We start from the raw sequence: 21,600 nt of genomic DNA, 5'->3' as shown, positions 1-21,600 counted from the left end.
GAATGCTTTCTTGGCAGTCTACCTCTCCCTTCATTCTGTCCTTTCACACTTTCTATTCGACTATGTTCAACACAGTACTGCTCCTGCCAGCCTCTGCCCAGGGAAGCTCTCGTTTGTACTGTATTATTAGCTAGCTGTCACTCCCACTATAATGTCTCATCTTTCCCTCTTCCTTATTAACATCACCTGCTTCAGCTGACACTACCATCAACCCAGTTAGGCTACAGTGCCAAAGAGAGAGAGGGCGAGGGAGGGAGGGAGGGAGGGAGGGAGGGATGGGGTGGGGGGGGGAGAGGGAGAGGGAGAGAGAGAGAGGGAGAGGGAGAGAGAGAGAGGGGGGGGAGAGAGAGAGAGAGAGAGAGAGAGAGAGAGAGATTCTGAAAAGAACAAACATTTTAGGAAATTTAAAAATCTCTATAATATCACTCAGTATTTCTGTAATTGTCACTGTGTGTGAAAATGTTGTGAATAATCTATTCTGCTTGGTAAATTTAAGTCCTGGTGTTAGCAAAAGTACTTATACTCTGAATAGAAGTGCCTGTTTGTTGTTGAAGAACAATCTAACCAGTCATTTGATGTGCTTAATGAAAAGTCCCTTCTTCAACAATTATCCCAATAGATAACTACCACACAATAGTGGTTGTAATATTAATATAAAATATACTTAATGCCAATTTCCCACCAATAATATTTATTGTATTTGAGTATCTTTATTCAAAATGAAAAGAACTGTTCCTACTTCAGTCTCAAAATTCCGTAACATTTAGTTTCAGATAATAATTCAATTTTCTGCATACAGAACACAGCTTCTCGTGCTTACGGTAGGAAAATCAGAGAGAAGATTGCTGAGTATCTTTACTATGTGAAACATAACAATGGTTACATTGAAATTAAGAATAGAAGATGAATATCTCACCTTCTGATCTAGCTGAAGCACTAATTTCATATCTGTTTGCTTCATTTCTTCGCGATGTTTTCTGATCAACAGTAGCCGTTGAGCATTTCTGATTGTCTCATCAGTAGTCTGGGTTGTGATCTCCTGTAATTCCACTGAAAAACATAATTTGTATTTCATTAAATAATTCAAACTTATAGATTATGAAAATGCATTTTTCTTTTTATAACTTCCGCAAAGTATGATTAATATGTCAAATGAAGGTGGCAATATCTCCTCTAAATTGAAACAAATTTCACTCACAAGATTTTTATACAATGCAGAGTCTGTGAGCCTAGGAGTGCAACAGATTTTATAACATTTTAATTCAATTTAATTTCTACTGAATTCAATGCAAAATGTTGTCAACTTTGTGTAAATTTCAGTTCAGACAACAACACAATTAGCAGGTACAATTTCTACAATCATGCAAAGAAGTAAGAGATATGCTCTGTTTCTATGTGAAATGTGTCTGCTACAAAAATAAGAAAAAAGTGGCTCAAAATCTGGGTTGATAGGAACCTACACTACTGGCCATTGAAAATCCAAAACTAGGAATGATAGCAAATAACAAAGTTTTGCTTTCCATGAGCATACAGTATAGTCAGACAAAAACAGGATTATTATTTAAAAATACCTAAGAAATGGCTGGAAAAATATCAAAAGGTAAGGACTAACATTTGTAATTGAATGGGTGTGGGTCCTCATTTTAAATTACTCATGAAACATGATTATTCTTTGACTGGCTGCACAATGTATTGTGATGTCTTCAGTTTCACAAAAGAGACAAATTGGCATGTTCATCATTACGACTCTGCTGTTCTTTCTTTAGATCAAGAACGGATACACTATTTGACATTTAATTCACACATTAATATACACACCAATATTGCTGGCAGTTGATTATAATATGTGCACATGATAAAAATGCTTATTATATGCCTCTTAATCTATTTAATTTTCACTATTCCCCTCACCAAACAGTGGCAGAATACAAAACAAGGTTTTACGTATGTAAGCTTTCGGAGCCAGTGGCTCCTTCTTCTGACAAAAGGGTTGAAGGGGAAGGAAGAGGGATGAAGGAAAAATGGATTGGAGTAGTTTAGGAAAAGCAGTAGAGTTTGGAAAAGTCACCAAGAACTCCAGATCAGAAGAGACTTACTGGACGGGATGAGAAGAAAAGAGTGATTTCATAAGGCCATCCTTCTCATCCTGTCCAGTAAGTCTCCTTTGACCCGGAGTTCTGGCACACTACCTCAATTCACCTCTGTAGGGCCTTACTTAGTACCCTGTCTTGTCAACTGCAGATATCTGATGATGATGATGATGATACTGGTTTGTGGGGCACTCAACATTGAGGTCATCAGCGCCCATACAAGTTCCCAATCTTTCCAGTTCCAATCTCACCACTTCCTGCATGATGATATTATGAGGGCAACAGAAACACCCGGTCGCTGGCAGCGGGGGGAAAAAAAAAAAAAAAAAAAAACTGCGGATATCTCTCATATATCCATTTCTACTGTTCTAATACTCTCCCTAACTTTGTTCCTGCACCTATATGATTACTCTGCAATACATACTTAAATGCTTGGCAGAAGGTTCACTGAACTATTTTTCACACACGGACAAAATGAACTCTTCATTCACTCCATCAAGCTCCGATTTCTCGTATTTCATTACAATGATAATTTCTCCGTATGTAGCTGGACATCAACAAAATATTTTCACATTCAAAGGAGAAAACTGGAGATTGGAATTTAGTAAAAAGATCTTGCCAAAACATAAACTACCTTTGTTTTAATAATTGTTACTCCCAACTCATGTACCATATCAGTGACACTCCCTCCTCTATTTCGCAACAGTACAAAATGAGCTGCCCTCCTTGGACTTCTTCATTGTCCTCCATCAACTCTATTTGATAATGATCCCATACCACACACCAATACTCTAACAGAGAATGGATAAGCTTATTTTAGGCAGTATCTCTAGAGAAGTTGTGGCATCTTCTTAGTGTTCTGCCAATAAAACACTGCCTTTGGTTTGGTCTCACCACAACATTACCTGTGTGATAATTCCAATTTAAATTGTCTGTAATTGTTATCCCTAGATGTTTAGTTGAAATGAGAGCCTATAGGGCCAACGGCCTTGCTGCAGTGGTAACACTGGTTCCTGTCAGATCACCAAAGTTGAGCACTGTCGGGCTGGGCTATCACTTGGATAGGCACCCATTCAGTCTGGCAAGCAATGTTGGCAAGCGGGGTGCACACAGCCCTTGTGAGGCAAACTGAGGCTTTACTTGATTGAGAAGTAGCGGCTCCGGTTTCATAAACTGACATACGGCTGGGAGAGCAGTGTGCTGACCACATGCCCCTCCATCTCCGCATCCATTGATGCTTGTGAGTTGAGGATGACACGGCGGATGGTCGGAACCATTGGGCCTTTCAAAGCCTGTTCGGATGGAGTTTAGTTTTAGAGAGCCCATAGGGATAACCTCAAATTTTTCATTGTTTAGAGTCAACTGCCACATTTTGTATATTGTCTAAATCATTTTGCCACTGGTTATGATATTCTGATGACATTACTGGATGTTAAATGACGGCATCATCCGCAAATAATCTGAGAGGGCTGCTCAGACTGTCTCCTAAGTCATTTATGTAGGTTAGGAACAGCAGAGGGACTATAACATTTTCTTAGTGAACACTGAATGCCAGATATTACTTCCATTTTACTTGATGACTTTCCATCACTTTCTAAAAGCTGTGCGCTTTCTGACAGGAAATCCCAAATCTAATCTTACTGCCGTATCTCGAGTGATCACAACAGTAACTTGTAGACTGGGAAGCGGGAGACAGACCAGGGTAACTGGGCACACTACAGAATGTCAATAGACAGTGCTATAATTGAATAATCATACACATTTATATATCTTTTGAGAACTAAACACGTAGAACATGACAAGCATTTCCAGTCTCTGAATAAAGTCTTTTGTCAACTCAACAGTGAACTATCTTCCTTGGTGTGTCCGTTCTTCCAGGCCTAACTAACTATGATGGCAGCAGCCATTATTGTGCGGGGCTGAACTGTCGAACAGAGAAGGCAATCTGTGTTGTTCAGTCTTCCCGGAAAGTGAAAGTGCGGCATCTCACTTGTGTATACTGCCATCCTGGTGCCGCCCTTCAGGGTCCACAGATAGTGACATTTGCATGCTTCTGACAGCCAGCACCCGAATGGTGTCTTACAGTGACATCCCACCCCACAAGTAAGGTGATATCCAACAGCATGCAAGCTGTGTAGAAGATACTTGCAAGGAATGGCACTGAAAGCCTTCGAGAGGGCTAGGCAGTCAATGTCAGTGATATGGGTCTGTAATTCAGTGGACTAATCCTGTTTCCTTTTTTGAGTATTGGTGAGACCTGTGCAGATTTCCAGTCAATTGGCACGTATCTCTTGTCATGATAGGATCTATCTGTGATTGATAGGCATGCAGCTCTTATATTAACACATTCTAAAAGGAATCCTAATTGGTATATAATCGTCCAGACTTGTCTTCATTAAGTGGTTCAAGCTGCTTTTCTACAATGAGGATACCTATTTCTGACTTACTCATGGTTGGTTGGTTGGTTTAAAACTGGGGGAGGGGGGAGGTGCAGGCATGAGGGGGGGGGGGGGGGGGGGGGGGGGAAGGGACCAAGCTGCTAGGTCATTAGTCCCTTGCTCTGAATAAAACAATGCCACATGGGTGAGAATAAAACAAGTGAGACTGACAACACAAAATGGAGAGACAGGAAAAACCACAACAACTACAGAAGGGCAACAAACACTTAAATGGACAAAAGGGGAGAAGAAAACCACAGAAACACAAGAAACAGGTAGAAGAGATTAAAACAACAAAACAGATTACCATGGCTGGCTGACCATGAGAATAAAAAGGAGAAGCCAGCCACTCTTAAATACAATAAAACCTCCACCCTAAAAGCACTAGGGTGGAGGACACAGGGGGACAAAGGACATGCACTAAAACTTAGATCAAATGAAAAAACCCACCCTCATGAATAAAACGTAAAACTAAATCAGCCGATGTGGTGTTGTCAGATAAAATTAGCGGCAATGAGTCCGGTAACCGAAGATTTCATCGCAGGGCAGTCAAAGTAGGAAAGTGCACCAGAATGTGGGCTACCGTCAACTGGGCGCCGCATCGACACTGAGGTGGGTCTTCACGGCACAGAAGGCAGCCATGGAACGCCCAAGCACGGTCAATGCAGAGCCGGCATAGAACCACAGAGACCTTGAGAGAGGCCCGCACTGAGGACTGCCACACATTCATAGTCTCCTTCATGGCACACAGTTAGTTGTGCGTACTGTCTCCCAAAGCTGAAAAACCTGGCAGCGTAAAAACGAACACAGGTCAGTTATTGGAACGCCAATCTCCATAAGTGGTTTCCGTGTAGCCTGTTTGGTCAGCCTGTCAGCAAGTTTGTTGCCTGGGATTCCATGTCGTGTGGTCCACACAAACACCAGTGAATGACTGGACCATTCCAGGGTACAAATGGACTCCTGGATGGTTGCTACCAAAGGATGACGTGGGTAGCACAGGTCAATAGCTTATAGGCCGCTCAAGGAGTCAGTACACAGAAGAAACGACTCCCCATGGCATGAACGGATGTGCTCAAGAGCATGAGATATAGCCACCAGCTATACAGTGAAAACACTGCACCCATTGGGCAAGGAATGCTGTTCAATATGTCCTCCATGGAGATACGCGAAGCTGATGCGACCATCAGCCATCGAGCCGTCTATGTAAACCACTTTATGGCGTTGGCACATGTCAAGAATCGAGAGGAAGTGACAACGGAGAGCCGCGGGGTGAACTGAGCCCTTTGGGCCATGTGAAAGGTCCAGGTGTAGCTGCAGCTTAGGTGTAGATCATGGAGGTGTATACGAGTGGACCTCGAGTATAGGTGGTAAAGGCAAGGACTCCAGTTCAGATAGAAGGGATTGGACATGAACTGCAATTGTAAGCCCTAACCTGGGCCACCGATGTGGGAGATGAACTGCCATGGGTAGGAAAAGGAGACGATAATTTGGATGCGCAGGAGAACTATGGACGTGTGCAACGTAACTGGCGAGCAGTTGCGCACGTCTGACCTGCAATGGATGGACTCCAGCCTTCGCCAGGACGCTGCTCACTGGAATCACCCTAAAAGCTCCTGTCACTTGTCAAACACCACAGTGGTGGACTGGGACAAGTAAACCCAATGCCAAGGGCACCACCAAATCATAAACCAGACTCCCATAGTCAAGGAGGGATTGAACAAGCACTCTGTAGACTCGCAGCAGCGTAGAGCGATCTACACCCAGTCAGTGTTGCTCAGGTAGTGGAGGGCACTGAGGTGCTGCCAGCACTTCCGCTTAAACTGAAGAAGGTGAGGAAGCCAAGTCAATCGAGCATCAAAAACCAGTACTAAAAATTGATGTCTCCACTACAGTGAGGCGATCATCAATAAGGTAAAGTTCTAGTTCCAGATGAACGGTACGACACCGACAGAAGTGCATAACACACGACTTTGTGGCCAAAAACTGGAAGCCATGGGCTGGAGCCCATGACTGCGCCCTGTGGATAGCTCTCTGTAGGTGCTGCTCAGCAACACCAGTACTGGGGGAGCAGTACGAAATGCAAAATTCATCTGCATACAGAGAGGGTGAGACGGAAGGCCCTACAGCTGCTGCTAGACTGTTAATGGCCACTAGAAATAGAGATACACTCAATACAGACCCCATTCTCCTGGATATGGGGGGAACTATGGGAGGCACCAACTTGGACATGGAAAGTACGAAGTGACAGGAAATTCTGGATAAAAATCAGGAGCGGGCCTCGGAGACCCCACTCGTGTAATATGGCAACGATATGACGTCATCAGGTGGTGTCATACACTTTTTGTAATTCAAAACAGATGGCAACAAAGTGTTGGCATCTGGAAAAGGCTGTTTGGATGGCAGACTTGAGGGACACAAGTTTATCAGCGGTAGAGCGACCCAGGCGGAAACCGCCCTGCCACAAAGCCAGTAGGCCACGTGACTCCAGGACCCAAACAAAACGCCAACACACCCTAAGTTCCAGCAGCTTACAAAGAACATTGGTGAGGCTGATAGCTATCCACATCAAGTGGGTTTCTGCCGGGTTTGAGCACTGGTATGGTGGTGCTCTACCGCCAGTGCGATGGAAAGAGACCGTCACATCAGCTCTGGTTGAAGATCACAAGAAGATGTCGCTTGTAGTCATGCGAGAGATGTTTCATCATCTGACTGTGGACCCACTCTGGCCCAGGAGCTGTGTCGGGGCAATGTGCAAGGGCTCTGTGGAGCTCCCCCTCTGTAAATGGGGTGTGTAGTGAATGAGAGGACTTTCCCTCCCATCCGTCATTTGAAAGTGCGAAAGGCTGAGGGACAATTCTCCGACGCAGAGGCACGAGCATAGTGCTCAGCAAAATACTCTGCAATCACATTTGCTTCAGTAGATAACATCCCATTTATGTTAACACCGGGAACACCTGATGGGGTCTGGTACCCAAAAACTCATTTGATCTTTGCCCAGACTTGGGAAGGCGACTTATGGCACCCAATGGTCGAGATGTATCTCTCCCAACACTCCTGTTTCCGTTGTTTGATAAGCTGGCGAACACGGGTACAGTGTCGATTAAAGGCTATGAGGTGCTCCAGAGAAGGGTGCTGCTTATGCCATTGTAGAGATTGCTCCCAAAGAAGGTGCTCTGGGAGCAACGGAGGAAGATTTTCCCCTACCACCAAGGGGGCAGATGCATTCTGGTGGCCTGGAGGACCCACTGTTTGTGGCATAGAGTGAGGAACCACTGGCACTTGGGACTGCGATGGTGACGTAGCTGCTGCATATGTCAACGTCAACTGAATGTATCAATCTTTCATATTTGATGGGCTAAATTGGCCCGGAGCTCGTTGACAGATGTAAGAGGAGATTGTGATGGAAAATGATCCTCTGGACCATGTTGATGCTTTTATGGGGAGTGATGGTAACAGGAATATCACCCAGCCTGTCACAGGCGAGTAACACTAGGGATTGGGCTTGGGATGCTGTCTGAACCAAGTCTGTGCCATTTTGCATCTTGGACAGTGTTGTCACTTCTCCACACTTATCATCAAGGCGTTCAACAAAAAATTGAGGCTTCATAGATAAAAAGGTCTGTTACAGACTAAAAACCGAGGCGAATATGGTTCTCTCCATTCTGCAGCCCTATGTTCCTCCCATGGCATAGCAAGGGAGGGAAACGATTTAGGGTCATACCTGTCGGCACTGGATTTTATCTTGCCCTTCTTAGAGACTGCTGGTGTTGTATGGTCATCAGCAGGAGACTGTCTGCTTCTTTGCAGGTCATTCGCCCTGATGCCACCCACTCCGATCAGGGGCACTCAGCATGGGCGCCACCCGGCCACAGCAAAGGCCAACTGGCATCATGGCTGTTACCAGGAGTTCTGATGTCCCAGGAAGATAGGCATCTACTCCTTGGGATATGTGGGGAGTTTGCAGCTCAGGCATCAGCAGTGCGATCCCTGTGTTGTCAGGGGTGCTACCACCAAATGGGTACATGAGGGCCCCACCACAAACGGACTGGCTACCATGCTGGATATTGGACGCAGAGAAATCCAATATTGTCATGGGGGCAAAAGAGGACAGGATACAACGAAAGAAAATGACACAGCCCAAAAAGTGTCTTCGCCCAAATAGTTGAATCGAAGGTGGAGATGAAAAGCCATGACAAGAGATTCAGGAGATCGAATCTAAGGGCACTATGACTAACTCGTGCACCATGTAAGGCATCCCTTCTCATATGGCCCGCACTTCCGTAGAATTTTGAAAGTGGCAGGTCAAACCATAGAATGGGACCTGAACTCAGGGTCTAAAAGTGTGAGACTCCTTTTAGTTGCCATTTATGACAGGCAGGAATACCTCAGGCCTATTATAACCTCCAGACCCATAGGTAATATATACTACTACTTCGTTGGTGAAGGAAGTTAAGGAAACAGTATTTAGTAACTGTGCTTTAGTGGCACTGTCATCAGTAACATTACCATTGCTATTGTGCAGTGAATGTAGTGATTGTGTCTTGCCACATCTCAGCTCCATGTAGAGCTATGTTCGCCAGCGCATTGCAGAATATTCTTTTCTTAGTGTCCCGCTGAGTGTTATTATTCCATACCATCACATGCAAAGCTTCAGTTGTTCTCTTCAGCATTGCTAGACTGGATCTAATCTCCTTGTCATGTGTACTGGAGTTATGTATTATTGTTCCCAAATATTTGTGGCTTCTGTTGGATGTTATTTCTCCTTCACTTGTGTCAATTTCCATCAAATCCTGCCCCATACACATACATCCCACCTCGTCCACATTTATTCCTAAGCCCCACTTGCTATACTCTTTACACTTTCTTGGGATGTATTCCGTATCTGTATCATTAGTGATGTAAATGTTTATTCACTTGTCTGTAGTATATATGACTTGCGTTTTTCCTTTTATTAAACTGAAAAATCCTACAACATTGTAAAATGATTTTAGATGAATATAAATTACTAAAATTAATAGTAACCAGATACAGGCGCAAACAGAGATAGACCGGCCAGTGTCAAGTTATATTTTGGACCTATAATGATTTCTGCAATATAATTTATTGTGACTGATTGATCAGGTGGGTAACCTGAAATCTTCATTAGATTGGAAAATGAAAGGTTGTAAGTAGCGATGCCAATGAATATGAGAATAACTATAATTCTTGTCATCATATATCTTACGAATAATGGATTTAAATGAATAGTTTATGAGCACCATTTTGATGATGTTCAAGGTCAAAGCTGTAATAATAAATTCTTATTTGGATAGCAGGTTTTGATATGCAGCTCTTAAAAGTGTACTGCTTAATATAATGCTAACGATAAATAAATTAGTGACGAGCTTCCCACATGTAGTTGGGCACCTGGCCAACCACTGGATTTACTCACAGTAACCCATTCCTCTGTAGCACGAACTGAGAAATGTCCCACCAACCTCCTCACAGAAAAGAAAATGAGCCTTCAGCTTATATCTAACACTTGCTTCCAGACAAGAGTAATCTGATCAGTTTCTGAAACAATGCTGCATATTAACAGCTATCCTTAGATTTGAAGAACACTTCATAGGTGCCTACGAAGGACATTATTGATCTTCTACTTGCATTCTGATTGTTTGGCACAACATTTTTAAGAATTAGATTGTAGCTCTTTTGCATCATTTCAACAAGAATTGATGACACACAAATATTGGACTCACAGAGACTGTACTGTACATACAAAAGCAAATATCTCTTCTTCACGAGGTTACAGTACTACATTTTTCCTCTCTTGGTATGAGAGAGGGACTTAACTGTAACTCTAGCTTTTGCAAGGCAACACTGTATTGGTCAATTAATTGTTCACACTAAGAAGAGTTACAATGTGCTGGCTAACACGAGTAGCTGTTCTGATGAAAGTCAAATGGATTCAGCCAGTGCTGATGAGTTCCTGGTGTAGCCAACCTACAACTATAACTAGCAGGTGACTACATATTTGTGAACAAAAGTAGCAAATACATGGAGTTACATATCACAAAATGTTTTATCTAAACTTGAATTTATTTGAATTTTGTTTAATGAAGATGTCCATCACACAAAGCATTGAAAGCCATGACTGATGGCGACTGGAAACAAGTGTAGGCCTATATTGGTCTGAAATCATACACCTCTCAAAGCAGCTACTTCCAGCAGCCATTATACTGCAGCTCTTAACAGACTGCACAATTAGTAATCATTAGTCTGTCAACATTATATTAAGAGTAATTTATCTCTGTTAGTGACGCGAAGTTTCAGTTTCATTTTAATGCCTGTAAATCATAGTGAACTTTCGAAATGTTCCGTTTTAAGAAAGTCATGATACAAAAAGAAAATACAACATTACGACTAAATATAGGATGAATTAAAGACATGTAGTTAAAGTGGACAAGAAAACTGACCCAACACGAAAGATCTTCAGTTATTAACGTTAGAGCTTGAGGGAAACACAAGTGTATCATACACAACACAATACGTATAGCCATGTCATTTTCTATGTCTACATTCATATATTCGTGTCTACATCTTCAGTTCAGTCACAACTGAACTGACGTTCTTATCTCATCAAAAGTTTGCAACTTTCGAGTTGTGTCAGCTTTCCAATCAAGGGCACGTATTCCAGCCTCACTTTTATGTCGATGGAGCACTTGCAGTCGTTGTTGGTACAAATGTTTTTCTGTAACGTGTTGGATCTCCATTAAACCTTTAACTATTTCAAAAATTGTATCATTCAAGAGACAATTTGCTAGTCCCGACAGTAGTTCGCAAGGCAAACGCTGCTGGTACTTCCTGAAATCAAATGTAGAAAGGAGTCTTTATCTTATACTTACTTGGTAATACGTACAGCACTATGCTATTTATCACACAATACACAATTCTCAAACATGACACTTGTCAAGCTTGAAACAGTCATTTACAAAAGGAAAAATAATATTGGGTACCATCGTGTAGTTTCATCTTATAGTACTTACAGTGGCAAACTGCTTGCCATTTCTTGAAGTTGTTCAAGCAAAAAATAAACTTTCTTTTGTAAGTCTACTGGCGTGAGTTCTTGTTGTTGTTCGTCTCCTTCCGCCATAATTTACAAATACACTTCGTGAGTCAAAGATAACTCTGTTGCACAAGAGCCTAATTTCTATGACACTTCAAATTTTCTTGAGAAAAAAATAGTAGAATCAGCAGAAATTAAGAACTAATAAAATATTTGTGTTTGTTTGTCTCTTTATTATCTCCAATATTAGAAGGTAGCGTTGATTGCACAGAACTCGAAAACAAAAATAGGTTTTGAGATAATCAATAACAATTACCCACTCATCAAAATATAATTTAATTTTGTATACTAAATGCAATAATAATATTTATCCTGCGGTATACAAATAGACGTGCTTACAAATACTGTGATCTCTTTCTGGGACGAGCTTTGTATGTCGTCTGCCGGGCAGCAGGTAGTCAGTTGTCAGGCGTCCTACTGAGCGCTCGAAAATCTAAACACTAGTTCAGTGCAAGCGCAAGAGCGCTGTGGATGTCCAGGAAATTTAACTCGTTTTTAAGACCTCGAATGAAAACAGTGAATTTAGACTTTATTATCGTCACCTCGTGATGTATCGCGGTGATTGAAGTGTCCCCTTTTAATATTTATTTTCATACGAGCGGAACTGCATTTTCAACAATGAACATTGAACTATTGCTGAAGGTGAGTAGAAACGTTTTTATAATCCCGTTTGCAATAAATGTGATAATTTATCCAAATACACAATTTTTCGTAGTAAAATTGTCTGTATTAATATTTATAACGGGCGTTTCATGCGTAAAAATTACGCAATGACAGAAAATTTACTAAATGTCTTAGCACTTTTGCTTCTTTCAGTGAGAATTATGTAAGGTACGACGCTGGATACTTCCAAAGCGAATAAAACAATTTGAATACTTTGAGAAATGAAATGTCGTTAAGGTTCGGTTCCGTCGCCTTCCTGTAGGTTTCGAGTTACGTACTGGAGAAACAACCAATGCGTCTGTCTCCCACTACGCGGCGGTCATAGTAAACCATTATTCTAACCAGAGTTTCCCTTTGCATAGTCCTGTGCCCTACAATGCTCAAGAAAGAAAGGAGTGTGTTATTTAAATAAAATACGAGCAATATCTGTTATCTAATTATGTAAGGATGCGCACAAAATTTATGTTAAGAAATCTTATTCATTCACTAATTATATCTCGTACGGTAGTGTTCTTTTCAGCAGTATGGTATCAGGAGTCTTCATTACCGAAAAATCAGCGCGTTCGTGAATACTTGTTTCTGTTTTGTATTTCTTACGTTCATACAGCCTTCAACCTACAGAAGACTTTGAACCCGTGGGCATCGTAACCGTCATTGGATTTTTGTGAATAGCATATATTTTTCATAAGTTAATACATTTATTACTCTGCTCTTTCGCTGCAATCAGATAAAAAATGTAGACGGCTTGGTCTCATGTAGCACTGTGCAAGCAAAACGAAAAACATGTTGTAGTTATCTGAGGGAGGAGCTATAATATTTTTTTCAACATGACGCTGGTCACACGTACTCATGTATTTTGAACTATGTTAAATCCAGTTTCTGCTGTGCTGGGCATTGGTGATTGCCGCGAAAGAGTGCGCTGAAACGTTGAATTACTATTTCTATTGTTGCATTTTAGCTACGGTGATTTTCATTTTCTTTTTGGTAAAGTGTTTTCACTATAAAAGTACATTAGCTTCTTGGGCTGAAATGTTTGTGTCATTTCAACAACGCTACTCTTACTGCCGAAGTTGCGTCTAGCTCATTTAGAATAGCAGGATATGCTTTGCCTGTAATTATTTTCTCATTCATACTATATCACTTTAGCGACAAGATGTCTGATCTTTACTATGCAACAATTACATTGGCTATTGTTTGAGATATTCTTTTCAGGCGCTCTTTGAGCGCCTACTTCTACGAAATATTGCTAGGTAAGGTACGCGAAGAGTATACGAGCCTCGTTTTCAGGAAATTGCAGAACCTTCAGCGTTTTTCCTTCAAATGAGTTATGTTTCCAGCTTGATATAGATGACTAGCCTACCTTATGCCATTTTGAAATCGTTTCGTACGTACTTACAAGATTGGGTAGTTAGCGTTGGCAAGAAAATACGTCTTGGACATATTCAGTCCGCAATACTGGCTGGCATCCGCACTAATGGATTTGGGGAAAATATGTAAAATCCAAATCAGGATTGGGCTTTGACCCCACATCTTCAGTTTCTTAATAATTGCCTCGTCGTTTAGCAGAAACATTTCATTTCCGAAGAATCAAGATAGTCGTTGCATTTGGAGTCTTCTTACCATCAATGTATTACGTATCACTGTCGTTGAGATACACAGTATGTTCTCCGAGGAAACAAAATGTTGAGCTGTGTTGTATAAAGAAGCCATTCTTGGCAGAATGTGCCACTTACCGATTCGCCAGTGATGCGCAGTATGTAAAAATTCTTGTCCAACTAGTGCTCTACTGGCGTAAAGCAGGATCCAAGTGTCACAGCATATACTCGGTAGAGTAAATCAACATAAAAGAAGAGAGTTATTCACCTGATCTTTGTCTTACTCGACCAATCATCTTTCGTTCGTGTAGCTGCACCTGATATAACGGTATTCGTGGTGATGATTTTCGTGTCCATAGATTCCATAGAAATGCATCTGTGATGAACTGCTTCTACAATATAAATTGTAAATTACGTTTAAGATAGGCGGGGCTACATTGTAATTACATGAAAAATCACTACTGCTTTTATAATTATTCGTTAGCAATTAATCTACTACCACATAATTAACATTGAGCGTATTTGATGATGAAGTCTTCTCGGGTTATTAGCCGAGTTAGGCGTCATTCTCCGGCAACGTTTCAACAAGTTTCTTACTTGTCATCTTCAGACTTCGCCTTTAGATGACAGATAGGAAACTAGTTGACACGTTGCCGCAGAAAGACGTCTTAACTCGGCCGATTATCCGAGAAAACTTCAATACGGAGATTCGCCGAGAAAGTCTACATTCGCATAATGAGCATACCGGTACTTATTAATGTTGAAGAATAAGCAAATGTCTTTATTGTATAAAGCCAATTGTCGCTAGCAGTTCTACCAACAACTGATAAACCTAGAATCACAATATTGGGGTAATTTATAGGAGATGTAGTTAATATGGTAAGATATTTCTTAATTACACAGCTAGTCTTACACGTTCCAGCCGAGTAACATCCAAAAATGTTTTAAGTCTGGTAATTTGCACGCGTAACTGTTTAATATACCTCATCTTTGTTTTCGTGGCTTAACGTCCACGGCAACAGTGTAACGAATAATATCATAGTAAGGTCTCTCGCATGTACAGTAACTCAAGGAAACACATCAATACAATCTTTTGCGCATTGCAAAGAGCTTCCTTCAGTAGCCGTGCACATATGTGATCAGTGTTGCCACGTCACATATTTGTAATGTTACAAAGCGTATAATTATTTTTAAAGTATTTTATATGGCCTTTGTATGTTTACAGCTTAGTTAGTATCAAAAAGCTTGTTTTTCAGATTGATGTACTCATTTAACTCAAATATGCACTAAGATTCGGGAAATGTGTACTTCATTGTAGGAAGTATGTACTAAAAATACCAAGACTACGCTACATCGTGACAAACCGAAATAAGACACACTTTATTAGCAATTTCCAACATTATAGCTATTAGTTTCGCGTTACTAACAGCAGTTATTCATGTATGTGAATCACGTGCCTCCGTGACAAATTTTTACACACAGTATAACAGTGAACATGTTTCGGATTAATCAGTTTTCATCCGCCGTCATAAAATAAAGGTATGAGAGCGTACATTGGCTTGGTGCTATCGGCTCGAAAATGCAAGCATGCGACAGTCCCTTAGAAAGGGGAGACATCGTGTTTGCAATACGGACAACTATAAAGATAATATGGAGTCGAAAATGTATAAAAACAAGAAATACGTTGCATTAACAGCTTACTTGAAGTGTAGCCTTGGTGATATATTCTCATTTTCTCGATTCAGTATCTTGGTCTTGTCAGACAAAACCGGTTTCAAAATTCAAAAGTTGGTTGTTATTTCCATCTCACATGGCAGAGGAAAAACGTCTATATAACAACGTCGCTATTAGAATGGCCAATCTTCTTTAAATTTCCCTGTCGCTCAAAGGTGACATGACATCAGCAAGAAAGCTAACACCATATTCCTGGACTCATTTTAACAAAAACTGAGCCCCGTTTGTGGTAACGGAATCACATTTTCCAGGGTAGACAAAAATACTTACTGGCACAGCCGTTCAATCAACCACATTTCCTGAAGTTAGCTGACAAATAGAACAATTTTCCAAATTCGTTTGAACATACAAGAATACGTAATCTGGAATCACTTCTTGCAAGCTATTAGGTTGGTGCATAAGCTCGTAGCGTTTTTCCGTAAGTTTAATACACACATCAGAGATCTTGGTCATCAGCAATACACTACTGGCCATTAAAATTGCAATACCAAGAAGAAATGCAGATGATAAACGGGTATTCATTGGGCAAATATATTATACTAGAACTGACATGTGATTACATTTTCACGCAATTTGGCTGCATAGATACTGAGAAATCAGTACCCAGAACAACCACCTCTGGCCGTAAAAACGGCCTTGATACGCCTGGGCATTGAGTCAAATAGAGCTTGGATGGCGTGTACAGGTACAGCTGCCCATGCAGCTTCAACACGGTACTACAGTTCATCAAGAGTAGTGACTGGCGTATTGTGACGAGCCAGTTGCTCCACTGTTCAAAGTGCCGTCAATGCCAACAAGAGGTGACAGAGACATGCAACCAATGCCACCCAATACCATCACGCCGGTTGATTCGCCAGTATGGCGATGACGAATACACGCTTCCAATGTGCGTTCACCGCGATGTCGCCAAACACGGATGCGACCATCATGATGCCGTAAACAGAACCTGGATTCATCCGAAAAAATTACGTTTTGCCATTCGTGCACCCAGGTTCGTCGTTGAGTACACCATAGCAGGCGCTCCTGTCTGTGATGCAGCGTCAAGGGTAACCGCAGCCACGGTCTCCGAGCTGATAGTCCATGCTGCTGCAAACGTCGTCGAACTGTTCGTGCAGATGGTTGTTGTCTTGCAAACGTCCCCATCTGTTGACTCGGGGATAGAGACGTGGCTGCACGATCCGTTACATCCATGTGGATAAGATGCCTGTCATCTCGACTGCTAGTGATACGGGGCCGTTGGGATCCAGCACGGCGTTCCGTATTACCCCCTTGAACCCACCGATTCCATATTCTGCTAACAGTCATTGGATCTCGACCAACGCGAACAGCAATGTCGCGATACGATAAACCGCAATCGCGATAGGCTACAATCCGACCTTTCTCCTCCTTACACGAGGCATCACAACAACGGTTCACCAGGCAACGCCGGTCAACTGCTGTTTGTGTATGAGAAATCGGTTGGAGACTTTCGTCATGTCAGCACGTTGTTAAGTGTCGCCGCCGGCGCCAACCTTTTGTGAATGCTCTGAAAAGCTAATCATTTGCACATCACAGCATCTTCTTCCTGTCGTTTAAATTTCGCGTCTGTAGCAGGTCATCTTCCTGGTGTAGTAATTTTAATGGCCAGTAGTGTATATTCTCCTTCCCTATTTACAAAAATCTACCTACACAGGGGTAACTTGTCGATATTGCGACTGTAGAGATCACATGGTCTCAGGCGAAGAACTCGTGGAGGAATGTTCGGAGCGCATTTTCATATGTAAAGGAAGTTCCTCAAAGGTTGTTAGCTAGAGAGCAGAAAAGGTGAAAATCAGAGGACGTAAGACCACGTGAATAACGTAGGTGCGGAATGATTTCATAACCCAACTCCTGTATAGTGTTTTTATTTTTATTTTACTTTATTTATTTATACCTTTCCCACTGCACGCTAATGACGCACAGTGCTGGAATGATCACAGTTCGTTACATTTTCCAGCTCTAGAGTACAATGACGTGGGTTATTGTGGATTAATCCGTTTAAACGAGCTTCCTCGAAGTCCGAAGGTGTTCCTAAACGTGGAGATTCATTAATGTTAGAACCATCCTCCTTAAAACGAGATAACCATTTTATTCCCGTGCTCTGTTCAATGGCTTTATCCTCACATACGACACAAATTTTTTTGGCTGCCTCCACTGCTGTCATTCCTCTATTGAACTCGGACAGAAGAATATGTCGGAATTGTCCCTATTCCTCCTTTTGGCACGCTCTTGTCTACGTCCATAGCTCAACTCACAATCTCCGTATGATAAAATGACAATATGTAAACGCAAACAGCAACAGTGAACTACAAATAAAAAGTGATAATCGATAAATAAACCCGTAACAACCGGAATGCCAACATGCAAAACAAAAACGCTGTGAACTTACGCACCAGCCTCATATTTGCATTTCGGGCCGAATCGTTCATTAACGCTTAGCTAGAATGAAAACTCCTTGGCTCACACATTTGTAGACTCGAGTGAATTTAATTGCTGACACATTCAACACTGTAGTGTTTATTTTCTTTGATTGCGTTCGTTAATTACAGTCGTAACATTTGTGCATTTTAATTGCAAAACGCTGAACATCAAACACAGATATGTCAATGCAGGCGATCGCAATCTGAGATTAAACACCTTGGGAATACTCGCATCTTTCTGCACCGAGGAACTTTTCTTATCGCCATCGCAACCACAATGAGGCGGCCTTTGTGAAGTCATCACACACAGCGAATAGACATTCTACATCGATATGTACGATACGTCTACCACGGTCTCCGCCGGTAGGTAAAAACCAAACTTTACTGCAGTGGAATTGCAAGTAAGCGAGACTAAAGACGGACAAAACACATCACATTTGCCTGACCATGTGAAGATGTCAATACTACACACCTCTTAACTAGCAGAACAGCAGAAGTCCGGAAACGCTCTGCTGTTGACATATTATGAGCGACACGTTTGTTTTCTCTCTTAAAATACTGTTGACGCTTGACTGGGGGTGGTGGCTGGGGAGCGCAGTGTGATAAGGCTGATACGAAGACAATCTAATTGTCGAATTTCATCCGTAAGAATTGAAAAATTCGCAACTCCAAGAAAGAGTTGTGCGACGTGACAACAAGTTCGCAGGCGTGTTTCTAAATCTGAAAGATGACGCCTATTCAAATTTCGCGGCAATCGCATAAGATTCGCGCTACCAGCGCCACTATGAGGATGCAGATCAGGTTTGCTTTAAGCTCATGACTTAATGGTCGTGAGCCTGAGACTGGACGTGGCGAATTGATATTAGTCAAGAATGCCTTGAAGGCACTAACAGTAAGTTTGAATGAGTTCGTATAATAAGGTTACACGAAGCTGTATGTTCCTTCTGCGATCTTCTAGAAAGACTTTGCAGGAATGTAGCCATGTAGCTCTACCGGGAAGGAAGACCATCTGAATCTTACTGCATCTGCAGCTGCAATTCGAGCAGCAGTTGTCATCACAGTAACACAACTGTTACAAATCTGTTGCTTCAAGAACAGCTCCGAGCCAGAAGCCCTGTAACATGCATTCCACTGACCCCAAACCATTGCCATTTGCGACTTCAGTGGTGTCAAGCGAGAGCTCATTGGAGGGCAGGTTGTAAGTACGAGGCGTGTTTTCTAAGTAAGCACCATTTTGAAATGGAAACAAAGACGTGCTAAGATATCTCAATAATTTTATTTTTTACGTGAAATCATGTACCTTAATCTACTTTTCTACATAATTTCCGTGAACACTGATGAGATCTTTGGTCTGATTTGCCACATGCAGACGGCATTGTCTTGCAGCAAAACGATGCCCTTGCTCAACTTGCCACGTCTTTTGTTCTGAATTGAACGGCGCAGTTGTGCAATGTCTTACAGTAAGCTACTGCATTGATTGTCTCATTACGAGACAGAAATTCCACAATCAATACTCCTTTTCTGTCCCAAAAAACTGTGTACATGATTTTCTGGGCAGAAATTGTTTGCGTAAACTTCACTTTTCTGGGTGAATCTGTATGCCGCCATTCCATGGACTGTTGCTTTGATTCTGGTGTAACGTACACCACTCATGTTTCATCACGTGTAACAATTTGGCTTAAGAAATCATCACCGTCGTGGTACCGCTCAAGAAAAGTCGGTGCACTGTTTAAACATTTGGTTTTGTGCACATCTGTCAACATCTTCGGTACCCAACGTGTGCACAATTTTCGATAATTCAAGTGCTCGGTCACAATGCCACACAAAACACTACGAGAAACATTAGGAAAGTCACCTCACAAGGAGGAAATCGTAAAGCGTCTGTTTTCTCTCACCTTATTGTCTACTGCTTGCACCAAACTTTCATTAACGACCGAAGGACGCCTACTCCGTTGTTCACCGTGCATATTTGTGCTGCCATCTTTAAATGCTCTCACCTACTTTCTTACCATTCCATCACTCATAATGTTTTCTCCGCAAAATGCACAGATCTCACGATGAATATCGATCGCCTTTAGCACTAAGAAATCTCATAACAGCCCGTACTTCACAGTCGGCGGGACTCACGATTAACTGAAGCATCTTAAACACTCAGTACACAACATAAACAAGGAAGAATCAGACTGTAATGGCGTCAGTGCGTAGACAACAGATGTAGGTACCCAGTGCGCATGTGCAGAATGCCGACCGCAGCGCTGCGGCCACCGTGTGGCAAAACGGTACTTACTTAAAAAACACGCCTCGTATGTTGCGTTTTCTGATGAATACTGGTTCTACATCGGTGCCAGTGATGGCCTTGCGTTGGTTAGGAGACCAGTTGAGGGCCTGGAACCAACCTGTCTGTGTGCTAGACACACTGGACCTACACCTGGAGTAATTGTTTGGGGGTGAGATTCGTATGACACCAGGAGCAGTCTCGTGGTTATCCCACGCATGCTGACTGCAAATTTGTTCATCAGTCCGTTGATACGACCTGTTTCTGCCATTCGCCTACAACTGCTGTTGTAACCCAACATGTTCTACAGAGTGTCGACATGTTATCTCGATCACCGGATCTGTCGCCAGTCGATTACATATGCGACATCATCGAACTTTTTCAGCGTCATCCACGAAAAGCATTAACAGTCCCTGTATCGACTGACCAAGGATAAGAGGCATGGAACTCCATCCCACTAAGTGACATCTGCCACATGTACAACACAACACAAGGACGTCTGCATGGTTGCATTCAACATTCTTGCGGCAACTTGTTATTAATGTACCATAATTTCAAGTTTGCAATGGTTTATATCGCGCTTACATTAACCTGTGATCTTGCAATGTTAATCATTTAAATCCGAGACAAATGTATTCCCGAAATTTCAGTACTCTACAGTATTTTTAGATGTTGGAATTTTTTCCGCCAGTGTATAATAGTGCTTTTTCTTCTTTGATTGTGAACATTAATTGTAATTTCAGCTATAAAATAATGTTTGTAAATTCAACAAACATAGCTATAAACGTTTGACCAAATGTCAAAAAAGGTTATTAAATTACTAGATGGACAATGCCTTTAAATTTGAGAATTTAATGTTGCAATGTACATTTTGAATCAGATTCATTATCAAAGCTTCATATGGCTATCAACACGCTAGCAAATCGAAAAAATTCACAAATAACGCTATTTCGGTTTGTTGATACCAAAATGAAAGCTCTTTAGAAACTATCTGAAGTCCTGATGAGGCCAGGTTTGCCGTGTGTTCCTTTTTTTTTTACCAGAGCATTCGGTATTTCAGCAGTGTGTTCATTACCGAAGTACGGGTAGTTCGGCATTTTTAGAATTCCACTCATATCACTAATTTACTATTGTTTTGCAAAATTATCAAAAGGATAATGGCTCAGCTGAATGTAGCAATGTCTATGTGGAAAGAGCCTTTCAGTCACATGAATCGTTAATGCTCTGATGCTAGAAATAGACAAGGTTGTAGCCTATTTCCG

General features: G+C 41.7%; 2 protein-coding genes across 3 annotated transcripts in view; one reads left to right on the top strand and one right to left on the bottom strand.

Moving 5' to 3' along the window:
• Positions 1-11,689, bottom strand: part of LOC124544827 (gonadal protein gdl) — a 42,789-nt gene extending 31,100 nt beyond the window's left edge. For both annotated transcript variants that reach the window (XM_047123523.1, XM_047123524.1), the window contains exons 1-3: positions 11,554-11,689; positions 11,211-11,371; positions 917-1,050 (exon numbers count right to left, since the gene is read on the bottom strand). In XM_047123523.1, coding sequence (XP_046979479.1) covers positions 917-1,050; positions 11,211-11,371; positions 11,554-11,660 — 402 coding nt within the window. In that variant the 5' untranslated portion in view covers positions 11,661-11,689. The remainder of the gene's footprint in view (positions 1-916; positions 1,051-11,210; positions 11,372-11,553) is intronic.
• A 356-nt stretch (positions 11,690-12,045) lies between these two features.
• The window catches only part of LOC124545022, a 152,893-nt gene continuing 143,338 nt past the window's right edge, over positions 12,046-21,600 (top strand). The window contains exon 1 of the mRNA XM_047123804.1: positions 12,046-12,275. Coding sequence (XP_046979760.1) covers positions 12,252-12,275 — 24 coding nt within the window. The 5' untranslated portion in view covers positions 12,046-12,251. The remainder of the gene's footprint in view (positions 12,276-21,600) is intronic.

The sequence above is a fragment of the Schistocerca americana genome, chromosome 8 (assembly GCF_021461395.2).
Source record: "Schistocerca americana isolate TAMUIC-IGC-003095 chromosome 8, iqSchAmer2.1, whole genome shotgun sequence".
NCBI lineage: Eukaryota > Metazoa > Arthropoda > Insecta > Orthoptera > Acrididae > Schistocerca > Schistocerca americana.
The sequence above is the reverse complement of the archived record's forward strand: the minus strand, read 5'-3'. Positions and strand labels throughout refer to the sequence as shown.